The sequence below is a fragment of the Rhinopithecus roxellana genome, chromosome 2, assembly GCF_007565055.1.
Source record: "Rhinopithecus roxellana isolate Shanxi Qingling chromosome 2, ASM756505v1, whole genome shotgun sequence".
In the NCBI taxonomy this organism is placed as follows: Eukaryota; Metazoa; Chordata; class Mammalia; order Primates; family Cercopithecidae; genus Rhinopithecus; species Rhinopithecus roxellana.
In genome coordinates, this window is record NC_044550.1 from 136,115,124 (window position 1) to 136,131,916 (window position 16,793).

Here is a 16,793-nt window from a genome sequence, read left to right on the forward strand (position 1 = left end):
TTATCTAAAGTGTGAATTTTCTTATGTTTATTCAGGTGTGAGGACTATTTAAAGGCTTTGCCACATTGCGTACATACGTAGGGTTTCTCTCCAGTATGAATTTTTTTTATTATTACGCAGGTTTGCAAACACTTTAAAGGCTTTGCCACAATCTTCACATTTGTAGGGATTTTTTCCAGAGTGAATTCTCTTGTGTACATTAAGGGTTGAGGACCAATTAAAGGCTTTACCACATTCTCCACATGTGTAGGGTTTCTCTCCAGTATGGATTCTCTTAAGTGTCCTAAGGGTTGTGGACCTATTCAAGGATTTGCCACATTCTTCACATTTGTAAGGTTTCTCTCCTGTATGAATTCTCTTATGTTTAGCAAAGTCTGAGGATGTAGTAAAGACACTGCCACATTCTTCGGATGAGAAGGGTTTCTCTCCAGCATGAATTCTCTTATGTTCATTAAGGGATGAGGATCACTTAAAGGCTTTACCACATTCTTCATATTTGTAACATTTTTGTCCAGAATGAATTCTCTTATGTAAATTAAGGGTTGAAGATTGGTTAAAAACTTTACCACATTCTTCACATATGTAGGGTTTCTCTCCAGTATGAATTCTCTTGTCTTTAGTAAGGTGTGAGGACCAAATAAAGCCTTTACCACATTCTTCACACTTGTAGGGTTTCTCTCTGGCATGAATTCTCTTATGTTTAGTAAGAATTGAGGACCAATCAAAAGCTTTGCCACATTCTTCACATGTGTGGGGGTTCTCTCCAGTATGAATTCTTTCGTGTTAAGTGTGAGAGCATGTGAAATGATTTGCCACATTCTTTACATTTCAAGGTTTTCTCTCCAATGTATCTTATCTTACGTTTGTTTGAATTTGAAAATTTATGAAAAACTTTGACACATATATTACATTGAATTATTTTGCTCTGGGTAGTTAATAAGCATTGGTTAATTCCATTATAACCACCTTTCTGCACCTTACACTCATTCACATTTTTACAAGTTTTTCTTAATTTTAAATTCTCATGTCCACGTTTCTCATGTCCTTTTTGTATAAGTTTGTGGAATGAATCTTCTATGCCCTGCACTGCCCAAAGGTCTTGGGTGAAATGAGAACACACAACTGAAAGAAATAAAAATAACAAATTATCCCACTTACTAGATTCATGTAAATGTACTATACAGGCCAGGCGTAGTGACTCATGCCTGTAATTCCAGCAGTTTTTGAGGCTGAGGTGGACAAATAACAAGGTCAGGAGTTCGAGACCAGCCTGGCCAACATGGTGAAACCCCATCTGTATTAAAAATACAAAAAAAAAAAATGTGCTGGGAATGATGGTGCATGCCTATAATCCCAGCTACTTGGGAGGCTGAGGCAGGAGAATCCCTTGAACCCAGGAGGTAGAGGTTTCCATCAGCCGAGATCACACCACTGCACTCCAGGCAAGGTGACAGTGCGAGACCTCGTCTTAATAAATAAATAAATAAGTAAATAAATATACTTTATAAATCTAATATATAAAATTACAAATCTAATATATAAAATTATACAAAGTACATCAGTAAGATGCTCAGTAAATACCACGGTACATAATTTCTTTATAGACATATATAACAAAAATACACTGACCAAAATGTCTTTGTGTGAAATCTGTAAATGAGTTAACTGTGTGCAATGCCTCAGGTAAGCACAATGCCAAAAGCCATATAAAACATGAAGAAAAGTGTGTTACGTTTACCCACTGTAGCTCTTCCTCCCCACAAATATAGCATTGTGCCCTTAGGAATAAACTGCCAACACCTGGCTTAATAGAGGAAAAATAGTGACACACATATTCCTACTTCTGGTTTTGGGAAATTATTACAAAAACTGGTTTCTGTCTCCAATACTACAGGGTGCTGAAAGAAATGGTGGGCAACATTAGGGCAATGTGGCCCAATTTAAAAATTTGAAAATTTTCAGAAAACAACTATAAATAATGAAGATATTCAAATTTTAAATTTTTTAACCTGAATAATGCTCAATGAGTGAAACAGAAACACATACAATTTATAAAATTGGAAAAATAAGAATATTAACGAAAACATTAAAAATATAAAAAACAAAAGGCATGAAGATGAAAAATACAACAATAATGACTGAGACATTTTCAAAAGTAAAAAAAGGATGTAAAAACTGAAGATGCTCCACAAACTTATTAACTAGGATACACACAGAGAGATTTATGACAAGACACATACAAGTTTCAAAAGTCAAAGACAAGAAGAGAATCTTAGGAGTTATAAAAGTGATGTGTCATTTATAAGTGTAGTCTTATAAGCAGTGAATCTGTCAAAAAAAATTTTCAGATGTCAGGGAATTGTAACATAAAGTGCTGGAAAAAAAAAAATAGCTTCGGCCAGGCACGGTGGCTCACACCTGTAATCCCAGCACTTTGGGAGGCCAAGCAGGCAGATCACGAGACCATCCTGGCCAACATGGTGAAACCCCATGCTACTTAAAATGCCAAAAAAAAAAAAAAAAAAAAAAAAAGCCGGGTGTGGTGGCGTGTGCCTATAGTCCCAGCTACTTGGGAGGCTGAGGCAGCAGAATCACTTGAACACAGGAGGCAGAGGTTGCAGTTAGCTGAGATTGTGCCACTGTACTCTAGCCTGGGCGACAAAGCAAGACTCCATCTCGAAAAAAAGAAAAATAGCTTCTAAGGGGAATAATACAACTAGCAAAACTGTCCTAAAAATGAAGAAACAGTAAAGACCTTTCAAGATAACCAAATGCTGAAAAAGTATATTAGCACTACATCTGCCTTGCAAAATAAATAAATAAATAAAATAAAAAAATTTTTAAAAAGCTAAAGCAAGTATTTTTCACTGAAAATAATATAAGGCAAGAAAACAAAACATAATCATATGAAAACATAATTTTCTGGGAAAGATATGCACATACAAAAATATAAAGTTCTATACCATTATCATGATAGCACAGAAAACATTTTAATTATTCTCCAAAATGTGAAAGATAAAAGCAAAAAAAAAAGTAATCATAAACTGTTAATATGCAAAATGAAAAATATGATTAGTGACATCAATAATAAAGTTGAGGGCAGATGTAATGAGGAAGAATTTCGACATGCAAGTAAAGTTAAATTTTTACCAGTTTAAAATATATTATTTTAAATTTAAGAAATGTTACATAATTCCCAAGATACCAAATAAAAAAGGATCTGTAGAGATACTGAAAAAATAGGAAGGGCCTGTCAATACAAAAATCAAAAAGACACAAAGGAAGACAGAAAATAAGGGACAAAGATAAAATTATCAAGTAAAACAATAAAATAACATTAGTAAGCCTTTCTATTTCAGCAATATTTAAATATTTATGAAGTAAACTTTCCATTCAAAATACATGCATTGAATAAAAAAATTTTAACAATTAAAAAAAAGATCCAACCTGCTTTTCTACAAGTCACTTAAAATCTAATGATTAAAGAAGACAAGATGAAAAAAGACATTTCATGCAAATGACCCAATAAGAGGTCAAAATTATATTACACAAAGTGCATCTTAAGTGAAAAACTGTCCTATTTCATAAAATATGCCTTAACTAAAAGCTTATAAGAGACAAAGGACATTAAACAGTAATAAAAATCTTCATTTACTGGAAACCTATGACAAATGTGTGTATATATATATTAATGTGTGTGTGTATCTCACATTAGGATTTCAAATATATAAAGCAAATACTGACAGAAGTAAAGCAAGATATACAAAGCAATACAATTATACTAGGATATTTTGATATCCCAATTTTGGTAATGAATAAAACAAAAAGACAATATTCATAAGGGAACAGAAGACTTGAAAGCAGTATTAAAAAATTATGCCTAACAGAATTGTAGAAAACACTGCTCAACAACAGCAGAATACACAACCTTCTCAATAGCTCATACAAAAGTCTTCTTGATAAACCATGGGTTAGATCACAAAAAGACCCTTAACAAAATTTTTTCAAATTAAAATTTTACAGATTACTTTTTATGACCAAACTGGAAAGACAGAATAAAAAAAATGGAAAATCTTACAGAATTATAGAAAGTAAAAAATATACTCTTTAGCTTGCTCTTGTTCAATGTTTGAAACATTTAATATTATGAAGCTGTCTGGACTGCTGAATGCAATATTTGGATTAAATGCAATCTCTGTCAAATTTCAAATTGAGTTTTTCCAGAAATAGAAACAGCAACCCTAAAATTAGGTAAAATTTCAAGAGACAATATAGCACCAAGCGATCTTCAATAAGAAAAACAACAAGGCTCGATGCGGTGGCTCACACCTGTAATACCAGCACTTTGGGAGACTGAGGTGGGTGGATCACCTTAGGTTGGGAGTTCAAGACCAGCCTGACCAACATGGAGAAATCACATCTCTACTAAAAAAATACAAAATTAGCTGGGCATGGTGACACATGCCTGTAATCCCAGCCACTCAGGAGGCTGAGGAAGGACAACCACTTGAACCTGGGAAGCAGAGGTTGCGGTGAGCCGAGATTGCACCACTGCACTCCAGCATGGGCAACAAGCATGAAACTGTCTTAAAAAAAAAAAAAAAGAAAAGAAAAAGAAAAACAACAATGTTGGAGGCATCACAGCTCCTGATTTCAAAACACATACAAAGCTAAAAATTAAAACAATTTAGTATGAGTATAAGCTGAACAGCTAGAGCCATAAGATTAAATCCAGCACAAATATAAACTCTCATATACATGGCCAAGAGGAGCGATTTGTATACTCATAGTTATTGCAGCATTGTTAACGAAGCAAATAAATGAAATGTCTCTCATCAGATGGATAAATGTAATTTGAAATATTAATATTAGTTTTTTAGAAGCAAAAATAATCTAATGAAATAAAAATAAATCTTAATGAAATTGTGCAACATGAAATAAGTCAGCCACAAAGAGACAGAAACTATATGAATCAACTTACATAAGATATCTAAAACAGTCTGAATCTGAAATAGAAAGCAGTTGTTTTTGTAAAGTGCCAGAAAACAGAAATACATAGTTGCTTAATGTGTAGAGTTTTAGCTTTGCTAGATACATTCTAGAGATACAGCACATAACAATGTCAATATAATATGACTAAACTGAGTATTAAAAATTTTTAAGATTGTAAAGTTTGTTTTTTTGACAATTAAAAATAGTGATATCTAAAACAGACACAGAGGTATGATAGCTTTTGAAATTATCCTCTAATCACAAAAGTGCTTCTCCCACACATAAAAATAAAGATTTACAAATAAATAGAGGGTAAAATTAGAAGTATTTCAATGACAACTCACCTAGACAGGGTAAAACGACCACTGTATACACACAAACAGAACAAGTATACAACTTACAAGCAATGCAGGAACAATACAAATACAGATAAACAAACAGAGACTTATATTGGAAATAGATATATCACTGATGCATATTTGACTTGTGCTCCACACTGTATTATTCTATTTTCATACTACTGATAAACATACCCAAGGTAAAAAAGATTTAATGGACTCACAGTCACATGTGGCTGGGGTGGCCTCAAAATCATTGTGGGAGGTAGAAAGTGAAAGGCACACCTTACATGGCGGTAGACAAAAGAGAATAAGAGCCAAACAAATGGGGAAACCCCTTACAAAAATGATCAGGTCTCATGAGAGTCATTCACTACTGTAAAAACGGTATGGCAAAAACCACCACGATTCAATTATCTCTCTCTGGGTCCCTCCCACAACACATGGGAATTATGGGAGCTACAATTCAGAATGAGATTTGGGTGAAGACAGGGCCAAACCCTATCATTCCACCCCTGGCCCTTTCCAAATCTCACGTCCTCACACTTCACAACAAATTATGCCTTCCCACCAGTCCCCCAAAGTCTTAACTCATTTCAGGTTAAACTCGTAAGTCCACAGTCAAGTCTCATTTGAGAGAAAGTAAGTCCCTTCCACCTATGAGCCTGTAAAATCAAAAGCAAGTTAGTTATTTCCTAGACACAATGGGGGTGCAGGCATTGGGTAAATACACCCATGCCAAATAAGAGAAATTGGCCAAAACAAAGAAGCTAGAGGCCCCATGCAAGGCCAAAATTCAGCAGGGCAGTCAAAACTTAAAGCTCCAAAATGATCTCCTTTGACTCCATGTCTCACATCCAGGTCACATTGATGCAAGAAATGGGTTCCCATGATCTTGAGCAGCTCCACCCCTGTGGTTTTGCAGGGTACAGTCAGCCTTCTGGCTGCTTTCATGGGCTGGTGTTGAGTGTCTGTGGGTTTTACAGGTGCATGGTGCAAGCTGACAGTGGATCTACCATTCTGGGGTCTGGAGGACAGTAGTCCTGCTTCTCACAGTTCCACTAGGCAGTGCCCCAGTGGGGACTCTGTGTGGGGGCTCCAACCCTACATTTCCCTTCTGCACTGCCCTAGCAGAGGTTCTCCATGAGGGCTGCATCCCTGCAGCAAACTTCTACCTGGACAGTCAGGCATTGCCATACATATTCTGAAATGTAGGCAGAGGTTTCCAAATCTTGCACTGCAGGTATACAGAAGTCAAAAAGGCTCAAGACCACATGGAACCTGCCAAGGCTTGGGGCTTGGATCCTCTGAAGCCAAGGCCTAAGCTGTACCTTGAGCCTTTTTAGCTATATGGGTAGGTAGCTGGGACACACAGCACCAATGCCCTAGGAAAGGGGGGGCTAGGCCCAACCCATAAAATTATTTTCTCTCTTAGGCCTCTGGGCCTGTGATGGGAGAAGCTATCACAAAGTTCTCCGAAATGCCCTAGAGACATTTTCCCCAGTGTCTTGGTGATTAACATTTGGCTCCTCATTACTTATGTAAATTTCTGCAGTGAGCTTGAATTTTGCTTCAGAAAATGGGTTTTTCTTGTCTATCACATCATCAGGCTATAAAATTTCTGAACTCTTATGCAGTTTCCCTTTTAAAACTGAATGCTTTTAACAGCATCCAAGTCACCTCATGAATGCTTTATGGGTTAGGAATTTCTTCTACCAGATACTCTAAGTCATCTCCCTCAAGTTCAAAGTTCCACAGATGTCTAGTGCAGGGGCAAAATGCCACCAGTCTTTCTGTTAAAACATAGCAAGAGACACCTTTACTGCATTTCCCAAGTTCCTCATCTCCACCTGAGAGCACCTTGGACTGGATTTCATTGTCCATATCATTATTAGCATTTTGGTTAAACACATGTCTAGGAAGTTCCAAACTTTCCCACATTTTCCTGTCTCCTTCTCAGCCCTCCAAACTGTTCCAACCTCTGCCTGTTACCCAGTTCCAGTGTCACTTCCACATTTTCGGGTGAAGTTCCTGACTCTACTGGTACCAATTTACTGCAGAAGTCCATTTTCACATTGCTGATAAAGACATACCTGAGATTGGGTAATCTATGAAGAAAAAGAGGTTTAATGGACTCACAGTTTCATGTGGCTAGGGAGGGCTCAAAATCACGGCAGAAGCCAAAAGTCATGTCATATATGGCGGGAGGCAAGACAGAATGAGAGCCAAACAAAAGGGGAAACCTTATAAAATTATCAGATCTCCTGAGACTTATTTACCACCGTGAGAACAGTATGGGGGAGACTGCCCCCATGACTTAATTATCTCCCACAACACATGGGAATTATGAAAGCTGCAATTCAAGATGAGATTTGGGTGGGGACACAATCAAACCATATCACTGTCTTACAATGTACACAGTTGAATATTGTCATACACAATTATAATATCAAATAACATCCTTATCTTGTCCCAAATTTCAAATAAAACATTTTCTGCTTTTTTTTTCTGTTTAGTATATACATTTGTCAGTATATAGATTTCTGTTCAGTATACAGATTTGTTCAGTCATAGGTTTGTCAAATGTGGCCTTTATTCTGTTGAGCTACATACCATCTATACCTAATTTGTTGAGTTTCTTAAACCACAAACGCATGTTGAGTTTTGCCAAATGCTGCTTTGCATTCACAATAAAAAAGAGATGTCTAGCAGCAAACTTCATTAAAAAGCTGAACACTCTACAATGAAAATGATAAATCATTGACAAAAATCTGAAAAAGACATGAAAAACTGAAAGATTTTTATGCTCATAAATTGAAAAAATATTAAGAAAGTTGGTATACTACCCAAGGTGATCTACAGATTCGATGCAATCTCTATCAAAATACCAATGACTTTTTTCAAAGAAATGGAAAAAACAAGCTTAAACTTTACAGGGAACCACCAAAGACCCCCAAATAGCTAAAGAAATCCTGAGTAAAAAGAATAAAGCTGGAGACATCACACTACCCGACTCCATAATATGCTATAAAGCTACAATAAGCAAAGGGGCATGATTCTGGCATAAAAATAGACAGAGGACAGTATCCAGTGAGCCCAGTAATAAATTCATGAGCCTAGAGCCAAGTGATTTTTAACAAACTTAAAACAAAAATAACACACAACTTAAAAACAAGCAAGAGACCTTAATAGACATTTTTCAAAAGAAGAAATACAAATGGCCAAAAAGTACATGCAAATATGCTCAATATCACTAATTATCAGAAATTAAAATCAAAACCACAATAAAATATCACATCACAGCCAGGCACGGTGGCTCACGCCTGTAATCCCAGCACTTTGGGAGGCTGAGGTGGGTGGATTACCTGAGGTTAGGAGTTCAAGACCAGCCTGGCCAACATGGTGAAACCTCATCTCTACTAAAAAGGCAGAATGAGCACAGTATGGTGGTGGCCGCCTGTAGTCCCAGCTACTTGGGAGGCTGAGGCAGGAGAATCACTTGAAACTGGGAGGCGGAGGTTGCAGTGAGCTGAGATCATGTCACTGCACTCCAGCCTTGGCAACTAGAGCAAAACTCTGTCTCAAACAAAACAAAACAAAACAATACAAAAAACAATAACAACAACAATAAAAAACATTACTCCAGTGAGAATAACTGTTATTGAAAAGACTGTAATTGAAAAGACTGGCTGGGTGTCGTGGCTCACTCCTGTAATCCTAGCACTTTGGGAGGCCAAAATGGGCAGGTTGCCTGAGCTCAGGAGTTCGAGACCAGCCTTAGTAACGTGATGAAACCCCGTCTCTGCTAAAATAAAAGAAAAAATTAGCTGGGCATGGCAGTATACGTCTGTAGTCCCAGCTACTCGGGAGGCTGAGGCACGAGAACTGCCTGAACCCAGGAGGCAGAGGTTGCAGGGAGCCGAGATCATACCACTGCACTCCAGCCTGGGTGACAGAGTAGGACTCCATCTCAAATAAATAGATAAATAAATAAATAAAGACTAACAATTGTTAGTGAGAATGTATAGAAAAGGAAACAAATACAGTTGTAAAACTGTAACTTAGTACAGCCATTACAGGAAAAAAAGCAGCACAGGATAACATATTTAAACAATCAACATATGATAATTTAGACTGTTTCTTTGACTTGTCACCTAGACAATAAAACATTGATGACTACACACAAATACACACACACAAAATTCAAATTGTTGGGTCTTATGTTAGTTCTATTTATTTTTTAATAAAACAGGACTGCTAAAGCATGTTAGTTCTATTTTTAGTTTTTTAATTAAACACAATTGCTGGAGCATATAAAAGTTCTATTTTCTTTGTAGCTAAAAAAAACAACATCAGTATGTCAAAGAGACATCTACACTCCCATGTCTATTACAATACTATTTACAATAGCTAAGATATGGAATCAATCCAACGATTGAAAACCAGATGATAAAGAAAATCTAGTATAGATACACAGCAAAATACTATTCAGTTACAAAAGACAATAAAAGTTTGATATTTGCAAGGGTGCGGATGAACTTGGAGGCCATTACATTAAGGGAAATAAACCAGATTCACCAAGACAAGTACCACATGATCTTACACATATATGAAATCTAACAGTATATGATAAAGGCTTCACGCACTGGTCTTGGCAATCATTTTTTGGAAGGCTCAGGAAAGAAACACCTGAAAATATACATGGTACTACATCATTGTATCCAAAATATCCCAAGAATATTTAAAGCAGGACTTTAGATATTTACACACACGTTCATTTATTATTATCTACAAAAGGCAATTCCTGGAAACAACACAAATGTCCCTTTACAGATTAGTATCAGATTTTTAAAATGTGACATATATATACAATATTATTTCATTTTAAAATAGATATTCTGATATATCTTATAAAAACAAAACCTGGGAACATTACATTAAGTAAAATAAGACAGCCAAACAGAAACAGACATTATATAATGACATTAATAAGAATACTAAAATTAGTCAAAATTATAAAAACAATAAGTCAAATGGTGTTCTTCAGGAGCTGAAGAAAAAAAGGTGGGGGCAGTTTATTTTTTATTGGGTATTACATTTTACTTTTATAAGATAAAAGAAATCTAGACACCCATTGCAATATAATGTAAATATACTTAACATCACTAGAATGTACACTTGAATTTTTTTTTTTTTTTTTGAGATGGAGTCTCCCTCTGTCTCCCAGGCTGGAGTGCAGTGGTGCAATCTCAGCTCACTACAAGCTCCGCCTCCTGAGTTCACACCATTCTCCTGCCTCAGCCTCCTGAGTAGCTGGGATTACAGGCACCTGCCACCACGCCCAGCTAATTTTTTATATTATTTAGTAGAGATGGGGTTTCACTGTTAGCCAGGATGGTTGAAAATGTTTAAGAAGGCAATTTAATTTTTTTCATAACTATTTACACCTACTAAAAAAGCTTACATTTTTCAGAAATCACCTGCAAATAGCAAAAGTGTTTCTCTCACAGAATAACATGTAATAAGACAATAAATAGATGGTAACTTCACACTGTTTTTTGACTACTCACCTACACAAGAAAACATCAATGACCACCAAAGGAAATAAATAATTTATAATCAAAAAGGGGTAGTATTTATACAGGCAAATACCACCTAACTTTTATAGGCAATAAAAAAGTCTGATTTATAAATGTATTTTAACTTGCTTCAATTGAAACCCAATTTTTTTAAATTAAACACCACTTGATCATAAAAGGTATAGAGTTGAAAATTACCAAATATGAAGATTAGAAGTGAAAAAAATTAAATAATCGAGGAGTATCTATATGAAAAAAGATTCCCCAGTAAAATGGAGTTGAATACAACAAAAATTCTGACCCATAAAACATTAAATATATACAGATGTATCATAAAAACAATCCTTTAAATAACTGCAGTTTTTAACTGTGGCTATGTACTTACTGAAGAGCCAGGATTTTTAATCTTTGCCATGCAATGTAAAGCAGTAAAAGAAAATGCATCTCAATAATTAATAAAATGCTCTAATGAAAATGAGCCATGTCAATGTATGTACTTATTACACAATGTGTAAACTTGAGCATTTTATTTCAGAAATTTTGAATTTGAAATCAGATAATTTTGACATAGAATATATCGGAAAGTGAAATTTACAAGGGGAGTTACATAGCAAGATGGCAGAATAGGAGGTTCTCTACCCACAACTTCTAGTGATGAAAATACAGCAGTTGTGGTCTGCACTTAGTGAGGGATGTCTCTCAGTTAGGCTCCTCAGGGGTCAGGGACCCACTTGAGCAGGCAGTCTCAGATCTCAACCTCCGTGCTGGGAGATCCACTGCTCTCTTCAAAGCTGTCAGACGGGGGCATTTACCTCTGCCGAGGTTTCTGCTGCTTTTTGTTTAGCTATGACCTGTCCGCAGAGGAGAAGTCTACAGAGGCAGGCCAGCCTCCTTGAGCTGTGGTGGGCTCCAGCCAATTCGAGCTTCCTAGCGGCTTTACCTACTTAAGCCTCAGCAATGGCAGGTGCCCCTCCCCCAGCCTTGCTGCCGCCTTGCAGTTAGATCTCAGACTGCTAGGCGTCTGAGATCTCTGTGGGTGTGGGACCCTCTGGGCCAGGTATGGGATATAATCTCCTGGCGTGCCCGTTGCTAAGACCCTTGGTAAAGCGCAGTATTAGGGTGGGAGTTACCCGATTTTCCAGGTGTTGTGTGTCTCAATTTCCTTTGGCTAGGAAAAGGAATTCCCTTCCCCTTGCGCTTCCCAGGTGAGGCAATGCCTCACCCTGCTTCAGCTCTTGCTGGTCGGGCTGCACCCACAGACCAGTGCCAACTGTCCGACATGCCCCAGTGAGATGAACCCGGTACCTCAGTTGAAAATGCAGAAATCACCCGTCTTCTGTGTCACTCACGCTGGGAGCTGGAGGCTGGTGCTGTTCCTATTCGGCCATCTTGGGCACGCCCCGCTTTCTCTTAATATCTTCAGTTCTACTGTTTTGTACTTTAGCTCCAGCATATCTATTTGGTTCTTTTATAATGGTTTCTTTTTCTGTATTATAATTGTGATTTTTTTCATGCATTGTTGCAAAAAAAAATTGGTAATCTGTGTACTTTTGCATCTTACTGAGCTTTTTCTTTTTTTTAGACAGAGTCTCACTCTGTTGCTCAGGCTAGAGTGCAGTGTGGGGTGATCTCAACTCACTGCAACCTCCACCCTCCAGATTCAAGCGATACTTTTGCCTCAGTCTCCAAAGTAGCTGTGACTACAGGTGTGCACCACCACACCTGGCTAATTTTTGTACTTTTAGTAGAAAGAGGGTTGCATCATGTTGGTCAGGCTGGTGAGATGCTTTAAGATTATCTAGAATTCTCTGTTAGTCATTTTTTAGATCTGTGTTTTATTGTAACTGGTTACTGGAGCATTTTTAGTTTCCTTTGGTGGTGTTACATTTGCCTGATCCTTCATGATCCATTAAGGATGTCCTTGCATCTGAAGGAGCAAATACCTCTTTCAGTCATTAGAAACTAATTTGGGGAGGTAAATATCTTCTTCTATTGGATCTCTGGACTGATGAGATTTCTGCTGATATTGCAGTTAAGTGCATTGGAGCCAGGAAACAACAGGTGCTGGAGAGGATGTGGAGAAATAGGGACACTTTTACACTGTTGGTGGGACTGTAATTAGTTCAACCATTGTGGAAAACAGTGTGGCGATTCCTCAAGGATCTAGAACTAGAAATACCATTTGACCCAGCCATCCCATTACTGGGGATACACCCAAAGGATTATAAGTCATGCTGCTATAAAGACACATGCACACGTATGTTTATTATGGCACTATTCATAATAGCAAAGACTTGGAATCAACCTAAATGTCCATCAGTGACAGACTGGATTAAGAAAATGTGGCACATATACACCATGGAATACTATGCAGCCATAAAAAAGGATGAGTTCGTGTCCTTTGTAGGGACATGGATGCAGCTGGAAACCATCATTCTCAACAAACTATTGCAAGAACAGAAAACTAAACACCGCATGTTCTCACTCATAGTTGGGGACTGAACAATGAGATCACTTGGACACAGGAAGGGGAACATCACACACTGAGTCCTATTGTGGGGAGGGGGGAGGGAAGAGGGATAGCATTAGGAGATACACCTAATGTAAATGACGAGTTAACGGATGCAGCACACCAACATGGCACATGTATACATATGTAACAAACCTGCATGTTGTGCACATGTACCCTAGAACTTAATGTATAAAAAAAAAAAAAAAACAATTTAAGAGAAAGCTTTAACAGGAGACTCAGCTATACAAAAAAAAAAAAAAAAAAAAAAAACACCCCAGCAAACTTAAGTTATTTGAAAGTTTCTTATTAGAATTAAAAAAAAAAATAAAAGTGTGAATAAAGCATTTGGGACCCATGCTATATAATAAACCATAAAAAGGTACATATTTTAGGAGGTTCAAAAGAGAGAAAACTTTTTTAATTGTTTAAAGATATAATGTGTTAAATTTTTCCCAATCTTGGAAGAAATACAGACATTCAGTTTTCTGAGGCTCAAAATATCTGTAGCAAAAGAAACTAATAAAAAAATTGCCCAGGACACAATTATAATTAAACTGCCAAAAATTCAAAGACAATGGGAGATTCTTAAAAGAAGCAAGAAAAAGAGATTCTTCTCATACAAGGGAACATCTATAAAGTTATCCGTAAATTGCTCAGCAGAAGCAACGCAAGCCACATAAAAGTGAGACCATATATTTAAAGCGCAAATGAACAGAGAAAAAGAAAAAACTCTGACAAATAAGGAGACTACACCTGACAAAGCTGTCCTTGACAAATGAAGTATCAATCAAGATATTCTCAGATCAAAAAACAAGTTGAGGGAATTTATAATCACTAGATCTGTCTTACAAAAAAATGTTAACGAGAATTTTTCAAGTTGTAATGATGGAATCCTAACTTACAGCAAGAAAACATAAAAGTAGGCCGGGCGCGGTGGCTCAAGCCTGTAATCCCAGCACTTTGGGAGGCCGAGACGGGCGGATCATGAGGTCAGGAGATCGAGACCATCCTGGCTAATACAGTGAAACCCCGTCTCTACTAAAAAATACAAAAAACTAGCCGGGCGACGAGGCGGGCGCCTGTAGTCCCAGCTACTCGGGAGGCTGAGACAGGAGAATGGCGTAAACCCAGGAGGCAGAGTTTGCAGTGAGCTGAGATCCGGCCACTGCACTCCAGCCTGGGCGGCAGAGCAAGACTCCGTCTCAAAAAAAAAAAAAAAGAAAACATAAAAGTAGGCCGGGCGCGGTGGCTCAAGCAGGCCGGGCGCGGTGGCTCAAGCCTGTAATCCCAGCACTTTGGGAGGCTGAGACGGGCGGATCACGAGGTCAGGAGATCGAGACCATCCTGGCTAATACAGTGAAACCCCGTCTCTACTAAAAAATACAAAAACTAGCCGGGCGAGGTGGCGGGTGCCTGTAGTCCCAGCTACTCGGGAGGCTGAGGCAGGAGAATGGCGTAAACCCGGGAGGCGGAGCTTGCAGTGAGCTGAGATCCGGCCACTGCACTCCAGTCTGGGCGACAGAGCGAGACTCCGCCTCAAAAAAAAAAAAAAAAAAAAAAGAAAAAAAGAAAACATAAAAGTACAAATCTTACTGGAAAACATATATACATAGAAGGCTGTATAACTAATTATGGTGCATAAATCACTTTAAACTCTGACATAAAAGTCACAAAAAAAGCATTAGAACACATATAGCTTCGGTATATTTGTTAACAGGTACACAATACAAAAAAATTTAAAGGGTGACATAAATAGTGTTTTAAAGGAAAATTGTTTAATATTTCTACATATAGAAGTTAACTTTTGCTTGAGACCTGGAATTCAAAAACAGCCTGGTCAATATAGCAGGACTCTGTCTCTAAAATAAATACAAGAATAAAATAAAATAAAGATCTCACAAAGCTAGTTTTTTTTTTTTTTTTTTTTTTTTTTTTTTTTTTTTTTTTAAAGCATCACTGGGCATGATGTCTCATTCATGTAATCCTAGCACTTTGAGAGGCCAAGGCAGGTGGAGTGCTTGAACCCAGGAGTTCAAGACCAGCCTGAGCAACATGGCAAAACCCTGTCTCTACATAAAGTACCAAAAAAAATAGCCGGACTTGTGCTTATAGTCCCAGCTGCTCAGGAGGGTAACATGGGAACATTGCTTGAGTCTGGGGAGGTCAAGGCTGCACTGAGCTGTGAATGTACTGCACTACAGCCTGAGTAACAAAGGAAGACTCTATCTGTACAAAAAAAGAAGTTACATTGTTATCTCAAACTAGACTTTTATAACTATGAGATGTTTTATGTAAGTCTCTTGGAAATTAAAATAAAAATGGTAGTAAATACACGCAAAAGAAAAAGAATTAAAGCATATAACAAACAGAAAAACAAAAACAAAATCAAAAATTCAAGAAAATGCAAAGGAAGAAAGCATGAAAGAATTAAAACATAGAAACTACTAAACGGTCAGAAAACATTGAACAAAATAGCAGTAATAAGTTCTTGTCAATAATTAAATAGAAAAACATTTACTTATCCAATAAACACACACTGCTATTGTTTGAGTGTCCCTCCAAAATTTATGTTAATATTTAACTGCCGTGGTGAGAAAATGAAGAATCAGCCCCTTAAGAAGTTATCAGGTTATGAGAGCTCTATTCTCATGAAAGGATTAGTCTCATTATTCCCACATTGGGAATGAGTGGTTCAAAGATGAAAAAGAATATTCCATGCCAATAACTAAAAATGTGTAGGGGTGGTTATATTTGTGGGGAAAAGAAAGAAAGAAGTAGACATAAGAAACTCCATTTTGTTCTGTACTAAGAGAAATTCTTCTGCCTTGAGATACTGTTAATCTATAATCCTAGCCCCAACGCTGTGCTTGCAGAGACATGTGCTGTGTTGACTCAAGGTTTAATGGATTTAGGGCTATGCAGGATGTGCTTTGTTAGAAAAAATGCTTGAAGGCAGTATGCTTGTTAAAAGTCATTGCCATTCTCTAATCTCAAGTACCCAGGGACACAATACACTGCAGAAGGCCACAGGGACCTCTGCCCAGGAAAGCCAGGTATTGTCCAAGGTTTCTCCTCATGCGATAGCCTGAGATATGGCCTCGTAGGAAGGGAAAGACCTGACCGTCCCCCAGCCCCACACCCGTCCCCCAGCCCCACACCCATAAAGGGTCTGTGCTGAGGAGGATGAGTGAAAGAGGAAGGCCTCTTTGCGGCTAAGAGGAAGGCATATGTCTCCTGCTCCTCCCTGGGAATACAATGTCTTGGTGTAAAACCTGATTGTTTGTTCTATTTACTGAGATAGGAGAAAACCACCTTAGGACTGAAGGTGAGACATACTGGTGGCAATACAGCTTTTTATTGCACCGAGATGTT

At 37.6% G+C, this 16,793-nt stretch overlaps 1 protein-coding gene across 1 annotated transcript in view; it reads right to left on the reverse strand.

The window, feature by feature from the left end:
• LOC115892698 (zinc finger protein 718-like) overlaps positions 1-16,793 on the reverse strand; it is a 39,364-nt gene that overhangs the window by 90 nt on the left and 22,481 nt on the right. The window contains 4 exon segments of the mRNA XM_030914299.1: positions 2-107; positions 109-446; positions 531-784; positions 786-1,122. Of these exon segments, the coding sequence (XP_030770159.1) occupies positions 2-107; positions 109-446; positions 531-784; positions 786-1,122 (1,035 nt within the window).